The following is a 15,391-nucleotide window of genomic DNA, read 5'->3' on the forward strand; positions in this document are numbered from 1 at the left end:
ATTTGTAAGCATACTGTGTGTTTTTTCAATGGCACTTGTCTGTTTTAGCAAATGAACTCTTCATTTGGAAACCAGCAGCAGGACAGCTGGTAAATTATTGATAAAACATGCAAAAGATTGTAGTCAAAATGGCATAACGTTTGTTCAGACTCATGCATACAAATGTAACGCTATATAAATAGTTGTTGCGACTTTACTTTCTCAGGAACCATCATGGCTGACCACTACATCGAGGAAATTGAAATTGCACTTGAGAACAAGGACCAGCTTCTGGCAGCTACAAAAGCGCTGGAGTATTTGGAAGAGATAAGCAAAGTTTCTCTGAACATTGCGATCACTGGAGAGTCTGGTTCTGGTAAATCCACTCTGGTCAATGCTCTGAGAGGAATCAGAAACAAAACAGATGGAGCTGCTCCAACTGGAGTGAAGGAGACCACCATGGAGCCAACAGTTTATTTGCATCCAGAGCGTCCCAACATTAAATTCTGGGATCTGCCGGGCATTGGCACCACAAAGTTCACATCTGATGAATACATAAAGAAGATGGGCTTTGAGAAGTACGACTTCTTCATCATTGTTTCCAGTGATCGCTTCACAGAAAATGATGCAAAACTGGCAAAAGAAATTCAGAAGATGAACAAAAAGTTCTACTTTGTTCGTTCCAAGATCGACTACAATGTGCAAGACGAGAAAAGGGACGACCCAAATGTGAAAGAGGAGGATGTTCTTCAGGATGTAAAAAACGACTGCACTGAAGGTAAATATTGAAGGTTAAGGTGTACTTTATTGTCCCCGTAGGGAAATGTGTCCTCTGCATTTCAAATCAATCAATCAAAACTTTATTTGCGAAGCACTTATCATACAAAGTTGTAGCGAAAAGTGCTTGACAGATTAAAAGCAGTTCCCGCCCATCCAACACCCACTCTTCCAAACAGACAACAACACTGCTCACAAAATGCAATATGCAAATAATAACATTAAAATAAGATAAGTAAAAACAAAAATAAAAACGAACTAAAAACAATAAAATAAGCTAATTATGAACATAAACGCTGATAAAACATTAAAATAACTGAATAATGAAGTAAATAGATAGAGATAGATTCTCTGTGGTCCTGAGCTCGAGTTTACCCATGTATGTTCATTAACTCATTGACTGCCGGCCATTCTAGGTCTATGCCTACACCAAACCTACCAAACGAAAGATTTCTTTCATCTACTACAAAGTTTGTTTGTACCTCTTTCCATTCTTTTGTAATAGTCCGTAGAAAATATGTGAAATCACGCAAAATGCTGGTTTCTGACCAAAAAGCTGAGAAAACAAGCTTTTTGTAATCAAGCAAAACAGTGACTTTGACGCTAATATTTTTTCCTTTAGTGACTCCTCACACGTCTGAACAGTGGTTTCCATCTATAGAACAGAAACACACTTTCTCATGTGCTTCACGACAGAGAAGCAAACAAAACTGCCTCTCTCTCGTGTGCGCTGTGATGAAAGGCGCCGCCGGACGCCATGTCCGGATGCAGGTCATGGATAGCATTTTAGCATTCACTTTTGTAGGTGTACTGTGATACCTGTCTGCTTCCTCGATCCTCCTCCTCCATCATGATCCAACATAAATAAACTGAATTTCCTTCGGGATTAATAAAGTATATCATATCTACGAAAACTACCGCCAACCAAAACCTGTATTTTTCCACCTGCTGGAGGATTTATTAACCTGTTGTGCATGTTTTTGGTTTAGGTTGATTCTGTTCATTCTGAATCTCGCTGCCATTTTGTTCAAATCTATTTTATTGACTGACTTTTACTTTGATGCAGAACTCCAGAACCTGGGATTTGAGTCTCCAAAGGTTTTCCTTGTGTTCAGTCCCGGACTGCATCTGTACGAATTCAACGATTTGTGGAAAACTCTGGAGGAGGAACTTCCTGCACATCAGAGGGATGCTCTGCTCCTGGCTCTGCCCAACATCAGTCTGGACGTCATCGAACAGAAGAAGACGACACTGGAGAAGAACATATATTTGTTCACTCTGGCTTCAGCAGCAGTTGCAGCTGTGCCATTCCCTTGTCTCACAGAGACTGCTAATCTGAAAATTGTATCCATATTTACAGAGCAGTGCATGCACTCTCTGGGGCTCACTCCTGAGTCACTGCAGAAGCTGTCTGAGGTGAGTGGTGTGTCTGTAGAACACCTAAAGGCTGGACTAGGCTGGTTACCTCCTTCAGCTGATAAAATGACCAAACATGTGGTGGGAGAAGCGCTCATCAGCTTTGTGTCTCTTAGAGCCATGGCGATGGAACTGCCCAGGTTTGTCCTGTATAGTCGAAAAGTTGTTGCAATGGCTTTTTCTGGTGTTATCACCGACAAAGTTCTGCACAACATTCTAAACTCACTGGCAGAGGATGCACGATTGGTTTTCATGAAAGCAAGTGATATTTAGTCTGGTGACACCAATTCATGTTCTCGTAGGAGAGGTGTGGTTTACGATCGTCCATAGTCGTTTATTTTATTTTGATACAAAAAAAGAAAAAAAAGTCTATCATGCGTCTGCACGAGGCCACAGCCAATCGTATCATCGTATGAGATCACGTATGACGTACCCGCTGTAAACTCTCGAGCTAAACTATTTAGAACAAGGTCTAAAACTTGATCGAAAAATACCATCGTGTCTGCTGCTGTCACGTTGGATCCATAAATAAACTTTTTTTTAATCTGTAGATAAACTACAAGCTTCCGTATATCGAAGAGCTCGTCATCGTCTTGCCGTCCCTCCTCGCTCTGTGATTGGTTCCCAAATCCACCGGAAAATGTGGGCCATGGTCCCCAGGCTGTTGTGCAGTTCCACATGATTCGAGCGCTCACAGCAGCCTGGTGTTAGCCAGGTTAGATTAAGGTCGTAACATGAAATAAAATGCAATGAATACAAGGAGACCTGACATTTTCAGCATTCACCCTCTATTCCATGTAAGAAGTGCATTTTCAAGAGAAAATTATGATGACAGCAACATGTTTCTGTTCCAATAACAGGGTTTTGCAAGTACTGACTAACTTTACATGATGCCAGTAATGATTATTTGTGGTCCTGTTGTGCTCACGCTCAATCTAAAGTATCCATTATCAGATTCTGTCCCACTTACTAGGATTTGTCAGTTTTGAATAATATCGGCTTAACATTGGCTTGACTTGCTTTTCTCTTTATCCAGTACATGGTTTTAGTAACTCTCACTAACCCCCCCAGTGTCCTCTGCTGCCCCCCTGTAACGGGAACTTGACCGTCATGTAACCGTCATATGACACATGATAAAATGTGTAAAACTTCATTAATGGGAATAACAAATAAACCATGAAGAGAACAGGAATATTCCATTAACCATTACTAAGAATAATAGTACCGGTTAAGGCCATATTTAAGTAACAAAAGTAATCAGTACTCGGGATTCCCAGTTGTCAGTACTACTAACGTGTTAAGTAATCAGAACTTGTATCATAAGTAATGAATACTGTGAAAGCCCTCTTCAGGTCAGCACACACTATAAGACTTTTCTAGTCGTAATCGATTTTATATAGAATTGGGGGTCCACACTCCACGACTGGATTCAGTGCGATTTTCGAACGTCTGGGGTTCACACTTAACGCCTGAGAATCGTCAGAGCGACTCACGATTCTGACAAACAGCTGATGTTTTATAACACAGCGCGTCTGTCGTCTCTACGGCTTCGAAACTGACCCCAAATCCACAAAGACAGGCCTGTGTTTGTGAGCGCGGGATAACGTGTGTGTCCCGATTGGTCAACGGTGTCAACAATGTCACAACACCGCAGCGCTAGCTTACTGCTACTACCAAGCTTCAACTGTGAAAAAAGGAGGCGCGGCGGTGTTTTCCTGTCTTTATATCTCTCTGTCATTCACATTTTTTTTGCGTCCAAAATCAGACTCCAGTCCTACGACTGGAGTCTAGTCGCGTCTTTCTACCCCCACACTACACGACCCGACTCTGTGTGACCGCCTTTGACTAAACGCGACTCAAGAAGACTCGGCACGACTGAGAATTTGAGCAAAATGCGGTATAAAAGTCGTGTAGTGTGAGCTGAGCTTAAATCAAACTAGCGTCACTGGTAATCATGGCTGAACATTGGGCTTAATAATTATGCATTGGGTTTACAACTTATTCCAATTAAGTGCAATGAGTTGGTATTTACAGTGTACTTTATTGCTGATGTGTACATTTATGTGAGGAAAATAAGTGTGTTTTATTTTTATATGAAACAGTCTGAGCACAATTGTCTGTATATTTCCTCGGCGTCTTTTACTTTGTTTATTTAATTTAATTTATTTTTAGGGGTTTGATTGGTTTTTAGCTTAAGCGTTTCATAGTATCTTTTTTGTGCTGTGTTTTTCTGACACACTCACCAGGACATTCCCTCTGGCTGTCTTAGGGTTCTCTGGGCCCAGAAGGAGCTCCTCTCTCAGGTGAAGGCCCTGTTGGAAGTTTAACTGGACATGTCATGAGGCCAGTGAGGAAATCGCTGGTCAGCACTTGACATGACTTTTGTGATATTTATATAAATGTTGTGTTGATTTTTTATGTTTTTTATGCTGTTATGCAAGGCAGTGCTCGCAAAATGAATTCTGGTAAATTTTGCAATGACAATAAAAACCTATCCTATCTTAACCTATTGGCTTTTAGGGCCAGATCTTGTGGCGGCGCACTGGGCGGCGCAGGCTCTTGGCGGCGCTATATGTGCCATTGGCCTCCGCCACCTGCAGGGGGCGTCACAAGAGGAGGCGACTGCACTGATGGAAACACGGCTGACATTCACTTCCTGGTTTACATTGCTCTGTCTTGCGTTCTTTCTTAAGCCTTAGGCTCTCACAGGTCAAACTAAAAACTTTATTTACCCCATCGTGAGCTAAACCATCGTGAGCTAAACCATCGGGAGCTAAACCATCGTGAGCTAAACCATCGTGAGCTAAACCATCGTGAGCTAAACCATCGGGAGCTAAACCATCGTGAGCTAAACCATCGTGAGCTAAACCATCGGGAGCTAAACCATCGTGAGCTAAACCATCGTGAGCTAAACCATCGTGAGCTAAACCATCGTGAGCTAAACCATCGTGAGCTAAACCATCGGGAGCTAAACCATCGTGAGCTAAACCATCGTGAGCTAAACCATCGGGAGCTAAACCATCGTGAGCTAAACCATCGTGAGCTAAACCATCGTGAGCTAAACCATCGTGAGCTAAACCATCGTGAGCTAAACCATCGGGAGCTAAACCATCGTGAGCTAAACCATCGTGAGCTAAACCATCGTGAGCTAAACCATCGTGAGCTAAACCATCGTGAGCTAAACCATCGGGAGCTAAACCATCGTGAGCTAAACCATCGTGAGCTAAACCATCGTGAGCTAAACCATCGGGAGCTAAACCATCGTGAGCTAAACCATCGTGAGCTAAACCATGTTCACGTCTCTAGAGAAACAGAGCTACAGCGTCCGCTGTGGCGGATCGGCCGCGCTCGGCGTGAACGCGAAGCAAAACAAAAGCAAATGTTCACCCCCCACAACCACACAACCACACAACCACACAACCGCTCTCCTGGAGGCGGAGTCGATCTGGTTGGAGGAAAATGTGTGTCTCCACCCACTTAAATGCGCTAAGTCTGGAGTGAGATCACAAAGTGCTGCTACTGAGGCAACATGTCACGCTATCGTCTCCGTTTTGATGCACAAGATCGGGCCCTTAATGTTTTATTGTTTTTATTGTTTCTGGTTGGATTATGTTTTATTTTCTTGTGTAGCACTTATGTTGCTCTGAAGTGATAGTGCAGCCCTTGCTCTGCCTCCCCAGCGTCAGGCGGCAGCAGAGTTAATGTCCCTGGTCTTACACCCACTTCCAATGAAACATATAGTAAAACATTACTTCATTTATTTTAAGTCTTTTTTCTGTTTTTCTTTAAATTAATTAATGTATTATTATTCTTTCCATGTTGCCAAACCAATTCCTTCCCCAGACAACAGAATAAAGAATATACATAAAATACAGAGACACCACCACCTGAGCACCCACAGGAGAGCACCCACAGGAGAGCACCCACACAGCCACAGAGAAGGCCCCTTCAGGGGAGACACCTGGAGAGCAATGAGAGCTAATATATCTTCATCACAAGGTGCTCCTAATTATTATCTATTATCTATCTATTATCTAATATTATCATTATAATGATTAGATTTGAGCTGAAATATGTACGCTTCTTTTTGTGAAATGTTTGGTTGCTTTTTCAGAATTTGTGAAACTAGATCTGGACTCCCTGAGGCCCCATTAGCCCTGGATCAGAGGAGCCAATCACACTGTCGTGCTTTACTCATGCAGGCTTTAAAACACAGGCGTGGTACATTTGGTAATTTGCATGAGCCCTGAATAGAGCAAACATTCAAATAGTTTTGCAAATCTTTTGCAGATAGATTTCTAGTTTAGGCCATTCATAGACACTACTGTAGGCATATTGCATTGCCACTAACACTAAATAAACCATTGAGCCAGGAATGTCATTAATTAGGCTACCAAAAATACACAAGGAAGGTTTTCCTCTCAGACCTATTGTTATCTTTATAAACTCCATCACGTATAATCTGGCAAAACCCCTTAAGATCATCTTATCCCCTTTGGTTGGCAACACACTTTGTGGAGAAGATCAAACACCTGCAGCTGGAAACAAATGAAACCATGGTGTCTCATGACGTGACCGCCCTGATCACATCTGTCCCGACCTCAGCAGCAGTCACAGCGGTGAGGAAGAGCCTGACTGAGGACAGCACTGAGAGGACCCAGCTCACTCCTCACCACACACACACTACTGGAGATCTGCCTCAACACTACATACTTCCAGTTCAGGGGTCATTTCTTCAGATAGATCCACGGCTGTGCAATGGGCTCCCCAGTCTCACCCATTGTGGCTAACCTCTACATGGAGGAAATGGTTTCATTTCCAGGTATCAAGCCCAGTCACAGGCTCAGGCATGCATCAGAATAAGAATAGTTTTTATTGCCATTGCTTTATAGACAGGTTCACAAACTAGGAGTTTTTCTTGATGAGATGTGCAACATTAGTAACATATAACACGGAGTTTAGATAAAAATAAGCTATAAACTTTAAACTATAAGGCTTTAGGGGCATGCATAGAATATTAAAATACATAAGATAAAAATAAGATGTAACATATGTAGATGACAACAATTGACATAGAACAACAGGATTGGATTTGCATGCGGTGCATAAGTGATAAAGTGATATAAAGTGATATAAAGTGATACAGTGATAAGTGGTGCAGTGGATCTAAGTGCGGACACAGTGCAATAGAGCAGGTCACAGTCGGTACTGAGTTACTAGGTCTTTATCGTTCATGAGTCTGACGGCAGAGGGAAAAAACTGTTCAACTGGCGGATCTATGGGTCTGGATGGACCGTAGCCTCCTGCCTGAGGGGAGGGGGGTGAATAGTCCGTGTCCAGGGTGAGAAGGGTCAGCAGTGATCTGACCCACACGCCTCCGGGTCTTTCCCCAGGTTTAGGCAACACATATTGGGCTTGATCATCTTTTGCAGGCCAGATTGTAGGGCAAGGTGGGCCGCATTTGGCCCCGGGGCCTCAGTTTGCACACCCCTGGGTTAGAGGGTGGACACATTCAGCCATTGGTTTATGTTTTTGTCATTAAGCACAAAACATCAAATGCGGAGCCTGGTGGAGGTTACAGCTAGTAAATGAATAAATATTTTGAGATCCATTTTTAACCTGTTAATCCCACCTGAACCGAGCGCATTTTCTCCAGTTTGGCTTTACCCAAATCTGAAAGCTACTAGAACAAAGCGTCAAATCAGCAACGACAACAAGGCTGAAAATACAACAAAAAAGGGACAAAAACACGATTAAAAACAGCAAAAAAGAGCCATAAATAAGTGACAAAAAATGTGTGACGAAAACGCAACAAAAAGCAACAAAGAGACAATAACACGACAAAAGAACTATGAAAACACAACAGTAAAGGCACAATCAGTTTTGTGGGTCTTAGCTTTCAAATGCGGTGTGATACTGGCCCTGTAGATTTGGGTAAAGCCAACATGGGAAAAAACGCACTCCGTTCAGGTGAGGGTTAAGAGGTTAATACTTAATATAATTCGAGTATTAGAAATGACTTCAGATCCATTTTTAAAAGGCTGCGCGCTGACTCGTACTGCGCATGCTCTGACTCCGCTCTGTGTTGACAAACGTGATCGATGCTAAACCTGCAGAAAACCCCAAACCTCCGCTTCTCCTGCCCCTGAAACGGGACTAACATGTAAGCGCGCGGGCTGGTGATCGCGGCGGGACCCGGACAGACTCCAGTGTCCCTCTGAACCCGGTACGAGCTCGTTTTATCACCTTTTATTCCACTGTCCGGAGCTCAATCAATGGCAGCCCTGACTGTTAGCATCGTTAGCATGCGCTCGGCTAGCCAGATAAAGTTACTTCTAATGTTTAACGAGCCTTGTGTTTAGCTTAGCAACATTGAGCCCGGTGTGTGCGTTTGTCCGCCTCACAATAGCCCTCACAAGTTTATAAAAGTGCGGTTTATTGCCTTACTTTTCCTTTGCTAACCGCCTGAATGATGTTGCAAAGCCAGCTAGCATACCGCGGTTAGCCTGATGTCAACACTGCTCCTTTTCCTGGACAATTCAGCCATTATCTTTTATCTCCTCATCCAGAGACATTGGGGACAGTGTTTGCTCATCGGAAACTCTCTTTATTCCCTGTTCAAGAAGCTGCTTGTGTTGTTTTTGACGCACTTCTGTCCGGGTTTGGGGTTAAAGTGTGAGGCTAACGCTTCACTTCAGCCCTTTTCTCACTGACAGACGTTTTGTTTTGGCTCCTTTTGTACATGTGTGAATGGTTGTGGATGGTGCATTGGCCAGGTTGATGGTTCTACCCTCCACACCCTGGTAAGTCTGTGTCTGGGACGTGATAAAGTCCAGTCATTTGCGCTGGAATGTGTGAGTGTCTGCATTGTTATCTGAAATCACATGTCTCTGGCTCTGAAGCTGCTCACACTGACACTGAGCTGAATGCCTGGGGTTTGTGTTGTATCTGTGAATGTTTGACACGTTTATTACAGGCCTGAGCTGAACCTGTTCTTCTTCCGGGTTGTGAAAGTCCAGGGTGGCTCACCTGACCAGACTGGTTTAGGATTACCTCTGTGTTACTGCGCTGTAGGGAGGAGGAGGGACCGGCCCTGCTGGATTAGTATTGTTTTAGACATGACTGTAAAGAAAGAGCTGGGACGATACGCTTTCCTCACAATATCGTATCGCGATAGCAGCTGAAATATCACACAGTATCGACACATTTGTGGGAAGAGCTCCCTTTTCTTTCACAAAACCCTCTGTTACTTATTTCAGCCTCGTTAGATTGTTAGTGAGCCTGCTCTTAAAAACATTCTGGTCCTCCTCAGCCCTGAGCTCCTCCTCAGCCCTGAGCTCCTCCTCAGCCCTGAGCTCCTCCTCAGCCCTGAGCTCCTCCTCAGCCCTGAGCTCCTCCTCAGCCCTGAGCTCCTCCTCAGCCCTGAGCTCCTCCTCAGCCCTGAGCTCCTCCTCAGCCCTGAGCTCCTCCTCAGGTCTGAGCTCCTCCTCAGCCCTGAGCTCCTCCTCAGCCCTGAGCTCCTCCTCAGCCCTGAGCTCCTCCTCAGCCCTGAGCTCCTCCTCAGCCCTGAGCTCCTCCTCAGGTCTGAGCTCCTCCTCAGCCCTGAGCTCCTCCCCAGCCCTGAGCTCCTCCTCAGCCCTGAGCTCCTCCTCAGGTCTGAGCTCCTCCTCAGGTCTGAGCTCCTCCTCAGCCCTGAGCTCCTCCTCAGGTCTGAGCTCCTCCTCAGGTCTGAGCTCCTCCTCAGCCCTGAGCTCCTCCTCAGCCCTGAGCTCCTCCTCAGCCCTGAGCTCCTCCTCAGCCCTGAGCTCCTCCTCAGGTGGTTCCAGAGGCGAGGGCCTTTAGGAATAACCAGGAGACCCCTGAGGAGGAGCGAAGGGGCCGTGAAGGTTCATAAGGTAAAAGCAGTTCTGAAAGATGAGAAGGACCAAGACCATTAAGCAGTGTTAATTTTGACGACATATTTTAATTTAGTTTTAGTCTTGGTCTTTTGACTAAAATGTAATTTAATTTTAGTCGAGATTTAGTCAAAAAAATCGTTGCAATTTTAGTCTAGTTTTCGTCGACTAAAATTGCAAGTACATTTAGTGGACTTTGCATTGATAATATTGATTCTAATCATATTTAATGTTGTTCCTCTGCTTCATGTTTCTGCTCCACATGAACAAAGCTCAGAGCTGATCCTTTAAACATGATCTGAGGCTCTTTCAGACGCTCAATACAAGTTTGGATGATTTTAGTCTCTCCTTTTACTTTTTATTTAGTCTGATTTTAGTCGACTCAAATATCTGGACATTTTAGTCACAGTTTTAGTCTCATGAGAAACTTTTCATTTAGTTTTAGTCCAATTTTAGTCACAAAAATATCACTTTGACTAAAATTAAGACTAAATATTTTAGTCGACGAAATTAACACTGGCATTAAGACATTTAAAATCATTAAAAGAACTTTCAAATCGATCCTGAAACACACGGTCTTCGTCAGGTGTAATGTGGTCCCGCCTCCTGGTCTTCGTCAGGAGCTGCTGTAAACCTGAGATCCTCTTTTTGGGAAGAGCAGAGAGCCGGGCATTACAGTAGTCGAGTAGTTAGCGCTCTCACTTCACAACGAGAAGGTCCCGGGTTCGATTCCCACCAGGACGGGGCCTTTCTGTGTGGAGTTTGCATGTTCTCCCCGTGTCTGTGTAGGTTTCCCCTACCACTAAAAACATGCACAATAGGCCAGGATGAGTGATGTGTGTGAGTGAGTGTATGGTGGTGTCAGAGGGTCCGTTGGTGCAGTCGTGACAGTACTTCTGACAGTCTCCCCCAGGGGAAACTGAAGCTATAAACCTAGATTACCACCACCGAGTATGGAGTGAATGTACAATTGTCTCATGTAAAGCGCTTTGTGACCATGTCTGTGAAAGGCACTATATAAATAAAGATCTTCCTCCGTGTTGGCCCGAGAGAGAACGGGGCGGAGTCTGGCTATGTTCTTTAGATGGTAAAAACCTATCTTTGTGACCTGTGTGAACAATACACATGTACCACACTACAACATTTAGGCTAGTTTGCTAAGACCGTCCTTAGAATCACAGTCAGCTGAGTCACAAGTCACACCCAGGCTCTGTGAGGAGGGATTAACAGCCAGGGACTGGGTTAAAGTTTATCTCTCAGGGCCGATGATTAACATTTCAGTTTTGTCCTGGTTAAGCTGGAGAAAGTTTTCTGTCATCCCTTAACATCGGTTGGTAATATCATGAAGCTCTTTTGAGGCTCAGTAACGGAGGCTGAACGTGAACAACAGAAATAAATCCTCAGCATCATGTGATCTGTGTGTGTCGGCTCTCAGTCATACAGGAGAACGTCCTCAGGGAAGCTTGTTCAGTCCTCGTCTGTACTCATTTGTCATCAAAGTTTTGTCACTTGTTTCTTTTTAGATTTGGGTAAAGCCAAAACAGAAACACTGAAACTCTTAAGTTGACCTTCGGGCACATTGAGTTGCCTTGTGTGTGAAATGTGTGATATAAATAAACCTGCCTTGCCTGAATAAACCAGCGAGCCCTCAGCAGAGCGTCTGGTTAAGTGTTGCCGCTCAGTCGTTGTTCAGTTTAATATTGTCTTGTTCGGCCTCGTTTTGGAGCAGGTTTGGTGTTTTTGAGTCTCAGTTTGTTTAAATGCAGTGGATCAGATGTGGCGTGTATATGGTTTTCACTGGGCGCAGCTCTCGTGGCGTGTGTTCCTTTGGGGCAGAGTCGGTGATGAGGCCGTTTGGCGTCGGCAGCAGCTGTCACGCTCCGCTTCACTGCTGGATTGTTATTAGATTATTCCAGTTATGAACAGCTGAGTTGTTTCTTAAATGCACGATGCCTGACTTTGCTGCGCCACAGTCTGACCTCAGCGTCAGATTAGCCTCTGAATAACTGTGTTTTCAAACAGGGGAAAGAGCTGCTGTTGTGTAAAGCCAGACTCTGGGAGGGTCAGATGTTTCGTCCGATGTTCGTGAGATGTTTGCTCTCGGTGTGAACCCGCTGAGAGCCTCGGGTCTAACTGCTGTTTCTGTTTCAGGTTTGAAGTGCAGCCATGTTGAAGTGGCTCTCAGGAGAGGAGGGAGCGCCCGGCCCCGCTGTGAGTCATCAGATCTTTGTTCATGTATTTGACCTGACCGTCATGTCCAGAGTTTTACTGGCCTTCACTGACCTTGTTTACAGAAGCTTACGATGATTATCCTTCCCATTACCAGTGACCAGTGAAGAGTGATGTGGCCTAAAATGTATATCACAATATGAAAGACAAATGTCATGATGATGATTAGGTTTTCAAGTTTAACTGAGGCCCTTAGTGTTAGCACTTGGTTAACCATTAGTGACAAAAATCCAGCAAAAAAATGACAAAAAAACATCCAAAAAAGTGACAAAAATCCAGCAAAAAAAAGACAAAAATCCATCAAAAAAAAAGACAAAAATCCAGCAAAAAATTAAAAAAATCCATCAAAAAAAAAGACAAAAATCCATCAAAAAAAAAGACAAAAATCCATCAAAAAAAAAGACAAAAATCCATCAAAAAAATGACAAAAATCCATCAAAAAAGTGACAAAAATCCATCAAAAAAGTGACAAAAAATCCAGCAAAAAATTAAAAAAATCCATCAAAAAAAAAGACAAAAATCCATCAAAAAAAAAGACAAAAATCCATCAAAAAAAAAGACAAAAATCCATCAAAAAAATGACAAAAATCCATCAAAAAAGTGACAAAAATCCATCAAAAAAGTGACAAAAAATCCATCAAAAAATGACAAAAATCCATCAAAAAAAAAGACAAAAATCCAGCAAAAAATGACAAAAAAAACATCAAAAAAGTGACAAAAAAACATCAAAAAAGTGACAAAAAAACATCAAAAAAGTGACAAAAATCCAGCAAAAAATGACAAAAAAAACATAAAAAAGTGACAAAAATCCAGCAAAAAAAAAGACAAAAATCCAGCAAAAAATGACAAAAATCCATCAAAAAAAAAAGACAAAAATCCATCAAAAAAGTGACAAAAATCCATCAAAAAAGTGACAAAAATCCATCAAAAAAAGACAAAAATCCATCAAAAAAAGACAAAAATCCATCAAAAAAGTGACAAAAATCCATCAAAAAGTGACAAAAATCCATCAAAAAAAGACAAAAATCCAAAAATTAAAAATTAGGAAAAAAAACGTGAACATTTTTTTTTTTGAAAAAAAATAACTAAATTTGAAAAACAAAATTATAATCGATTTTTTGCGATTATGCTAATTTTGTAATCGTTTATTGTTGTAATCGAAATCGTTATCGAATTTCGATTAATTGCACAGCCCTAGCCAGGTTTTTTTTAAACATTGTGCAAAGAAACCGTCATTCATACAAAAACATCTATCTCCACTTTTAATAATAACGAGAAAGGTGAGTTTTGTGCCTTTGGTTTACCTAGTCAGACACGGTGGCGCAGCGGTTAGCGCTCGCACCTCGCAGCTCGAAGGTCCCGGGTTCGATCCCACCTGGACGGGGCCTTTCTGTGTGGAGTTTGCATGTTCTCCCCGTGTCAGCCAGGTGTTTCTGACCACCAGCCTGGCTCCACATCATGGAGACGGTCCCTGAGCGCCGCCCTGCTGGCAGCCACTGCTCCTACAGGTCGCCCCAGCCACACTGAGGACGGGTCAGATGCAGAGAACTCATTTCTCTACAGAGATAAATACAGTATAACTTAACTTAGCTACCTCTTACGTGAGGCCCGGGTGTCGGCTGTATAGATGTATTTTAAGTATATCTAAGCCCTGCAGTGTAATACTTGCACAGTGATCCGTCCTTCTCGGTGTAAAGAGCTCCCATGATGTGTTTCATAGAGAAAACTACCGAGGCCTGTGCGATGACTTCTTCTCGTGGGCAAATGTTTGGGAGCGCTCTCTCTCTGGTGGTGCAACAATGCATTACAACTATTTTCAATGGCAAATTAAAGACGCCAGCGGTTAATCGCTTAACCATGGACTCCCCTAATGATGACATACGTGCCGATATAATAGACAAAATATGTGGAAAGTGATGTCATTCTTTTTAAGAATTATCTCCGTCCTGACTCGAGGTGAGAAACAACAGATGAATCTAAATCCATCCAACAACCGCGTCTTTGGGTGTGACATAAATGGGATGAATTATCTCAGCGCTGAAATATTAAAGAGTCAAAGCGATTCAGCGCAAACCAAGAGGAGGGACAGTGTCCTGGAGGAGCCACGTCAGTCTGACTGAAACATGCAGGTTTCAAGAATCATTCAATCACATTTATTAACTCTTCACACTTTTATGTTTATAGTAAATAAAATGTAAAACGCCACACGGAGAGAAACGTCCTGTAGGACCTGTTTCCACTGCTGATGCCGCTTTCAGCTGTTTAAGGACCAGACCCATTTCCCTTTTCTTTGTTTTTTAAATTGAGTTGGTGCGGCTTGTATTTGGGAGCCCACAATAGTCCGAACATTACGGTAATTCAGTACTAAACTGGGAACTCCTCTGTGGAGCGGTGAAGTGGCCCCGCTCGGCGCTGACCGGGCGCTTCTCCCCGAGGGGCCCCTGGAAACACTGAAGGGGATTCAGGTCATTCTCTGCCGTCAAAACAACACACAGACTGTTTCCGCTGCAATTTCCTGAACCCCGTCCTCTGTACCTGGGCCGTTTGTCCTTTGAAAACACAATATAATATAATATAAAACTCTCACGTTTATGTTTCCGTCTGTTTCACATCTGAGTCAAAGGAAGAGTTCAGAGACTGTGTTTTGTGAAAGACCTGATATTGTTACTCCTCGTTCTAAGCTCTGCTCTTCCTCAGGGCTCCCCTCACGGCGGCGGCGGCGGCGTTGGCGGTGGCGTCCCGGAGGAGGAAATGGCGGAGCGTCTGTCTCAGACTGAGCAGCTGGTCTCTCAGTTAAAGGACCTGATCCGAGAGAAAGACGCCACGCTGAGGAGCAAAGACGAGCAGCTCAAGGTGAGTCCTCACAGCCTTCCCTCAGACACTTGTTGGACTTGTCGAGGTGGAAATAATAAACTCTGAGAAGAGTTTCAGATCGTTCAGATCGCGGTCAGTGCCAGGTTTATTGTCTTTTGTACCCTTTGGCTTTTCAGTGGTCAACTGTGTACCCCCTTCCTCAAGGGTGTTACAGTTTATTTAGAAAGTAGTTACTTAAAAGTGGTATTTGTAAGAAAAAGGACAATGTTGCAATTCTCCCA

At 43.4% G+C, this 15,391-nt stretch overlaps 2 protein-coding genes across 2 annotated transcripts in view; both read left to right on the forward strand.

Annotated features, from left to right (window-relative positions):
• Positions 1-213: 213 nt before the first annotated feature.
• LOC306962378 (interferon-gamma-inducible GTPase 10-like) lies at positions 214-3,288 on the forward strand (the record flags this gene model as incomplete). The annotated part of the gene is made up of 3 exons (XM_079555498.1): positions 214-757; positions 1,823-2,172; positions 3,244-3,288. 3 exons carry the CDS (start codon positions 214-216, stop codon positions 3,286-3,288), a joined length of 939 nt encoding a protein of 312 aa, XP_079411624.1.
• A 4,963-nt stretch (positions 3,289-8,251) lies between these two features.
• The window catches only part of LOC306962379 (uncharacterized protein), a 76,578-nt gene continuing 69,438 nt past the window's right edge, over positions 8,252-15,391 (forward strand). Inside the window, exons 1-3 of the mRNA XM_079555499.1 lie at positions 8,252-8,398; positions 12,219-12,278; positions 14,994-15,149. Of these exons, the coding sequence (XP_079411625.1) occupies positions 12,234-12,278; positions 14,994-15,149 (201 nt within the window). The 5' untranslated portion in view covers positions 8,252-8,398; positions 12,219-12,233. The remainder of the gene's footprint in view (positions 8,399-12,218; positions 12,279-14,993; positions 15,150-15,391) is intronic.

The sequence above is a fragment of the Gobius niger genome (genome assembly GCF_951799975.1).
Source record: "Gobius niger genome assembly, chromosome: 4".
In the NCBI taxonomy this organism is placed as follows: Eukaryota; Metazoa; Chordata; class Actinopteri; order Gobiiformes; family Gobiidae; genus Gobius; species Gobius niger.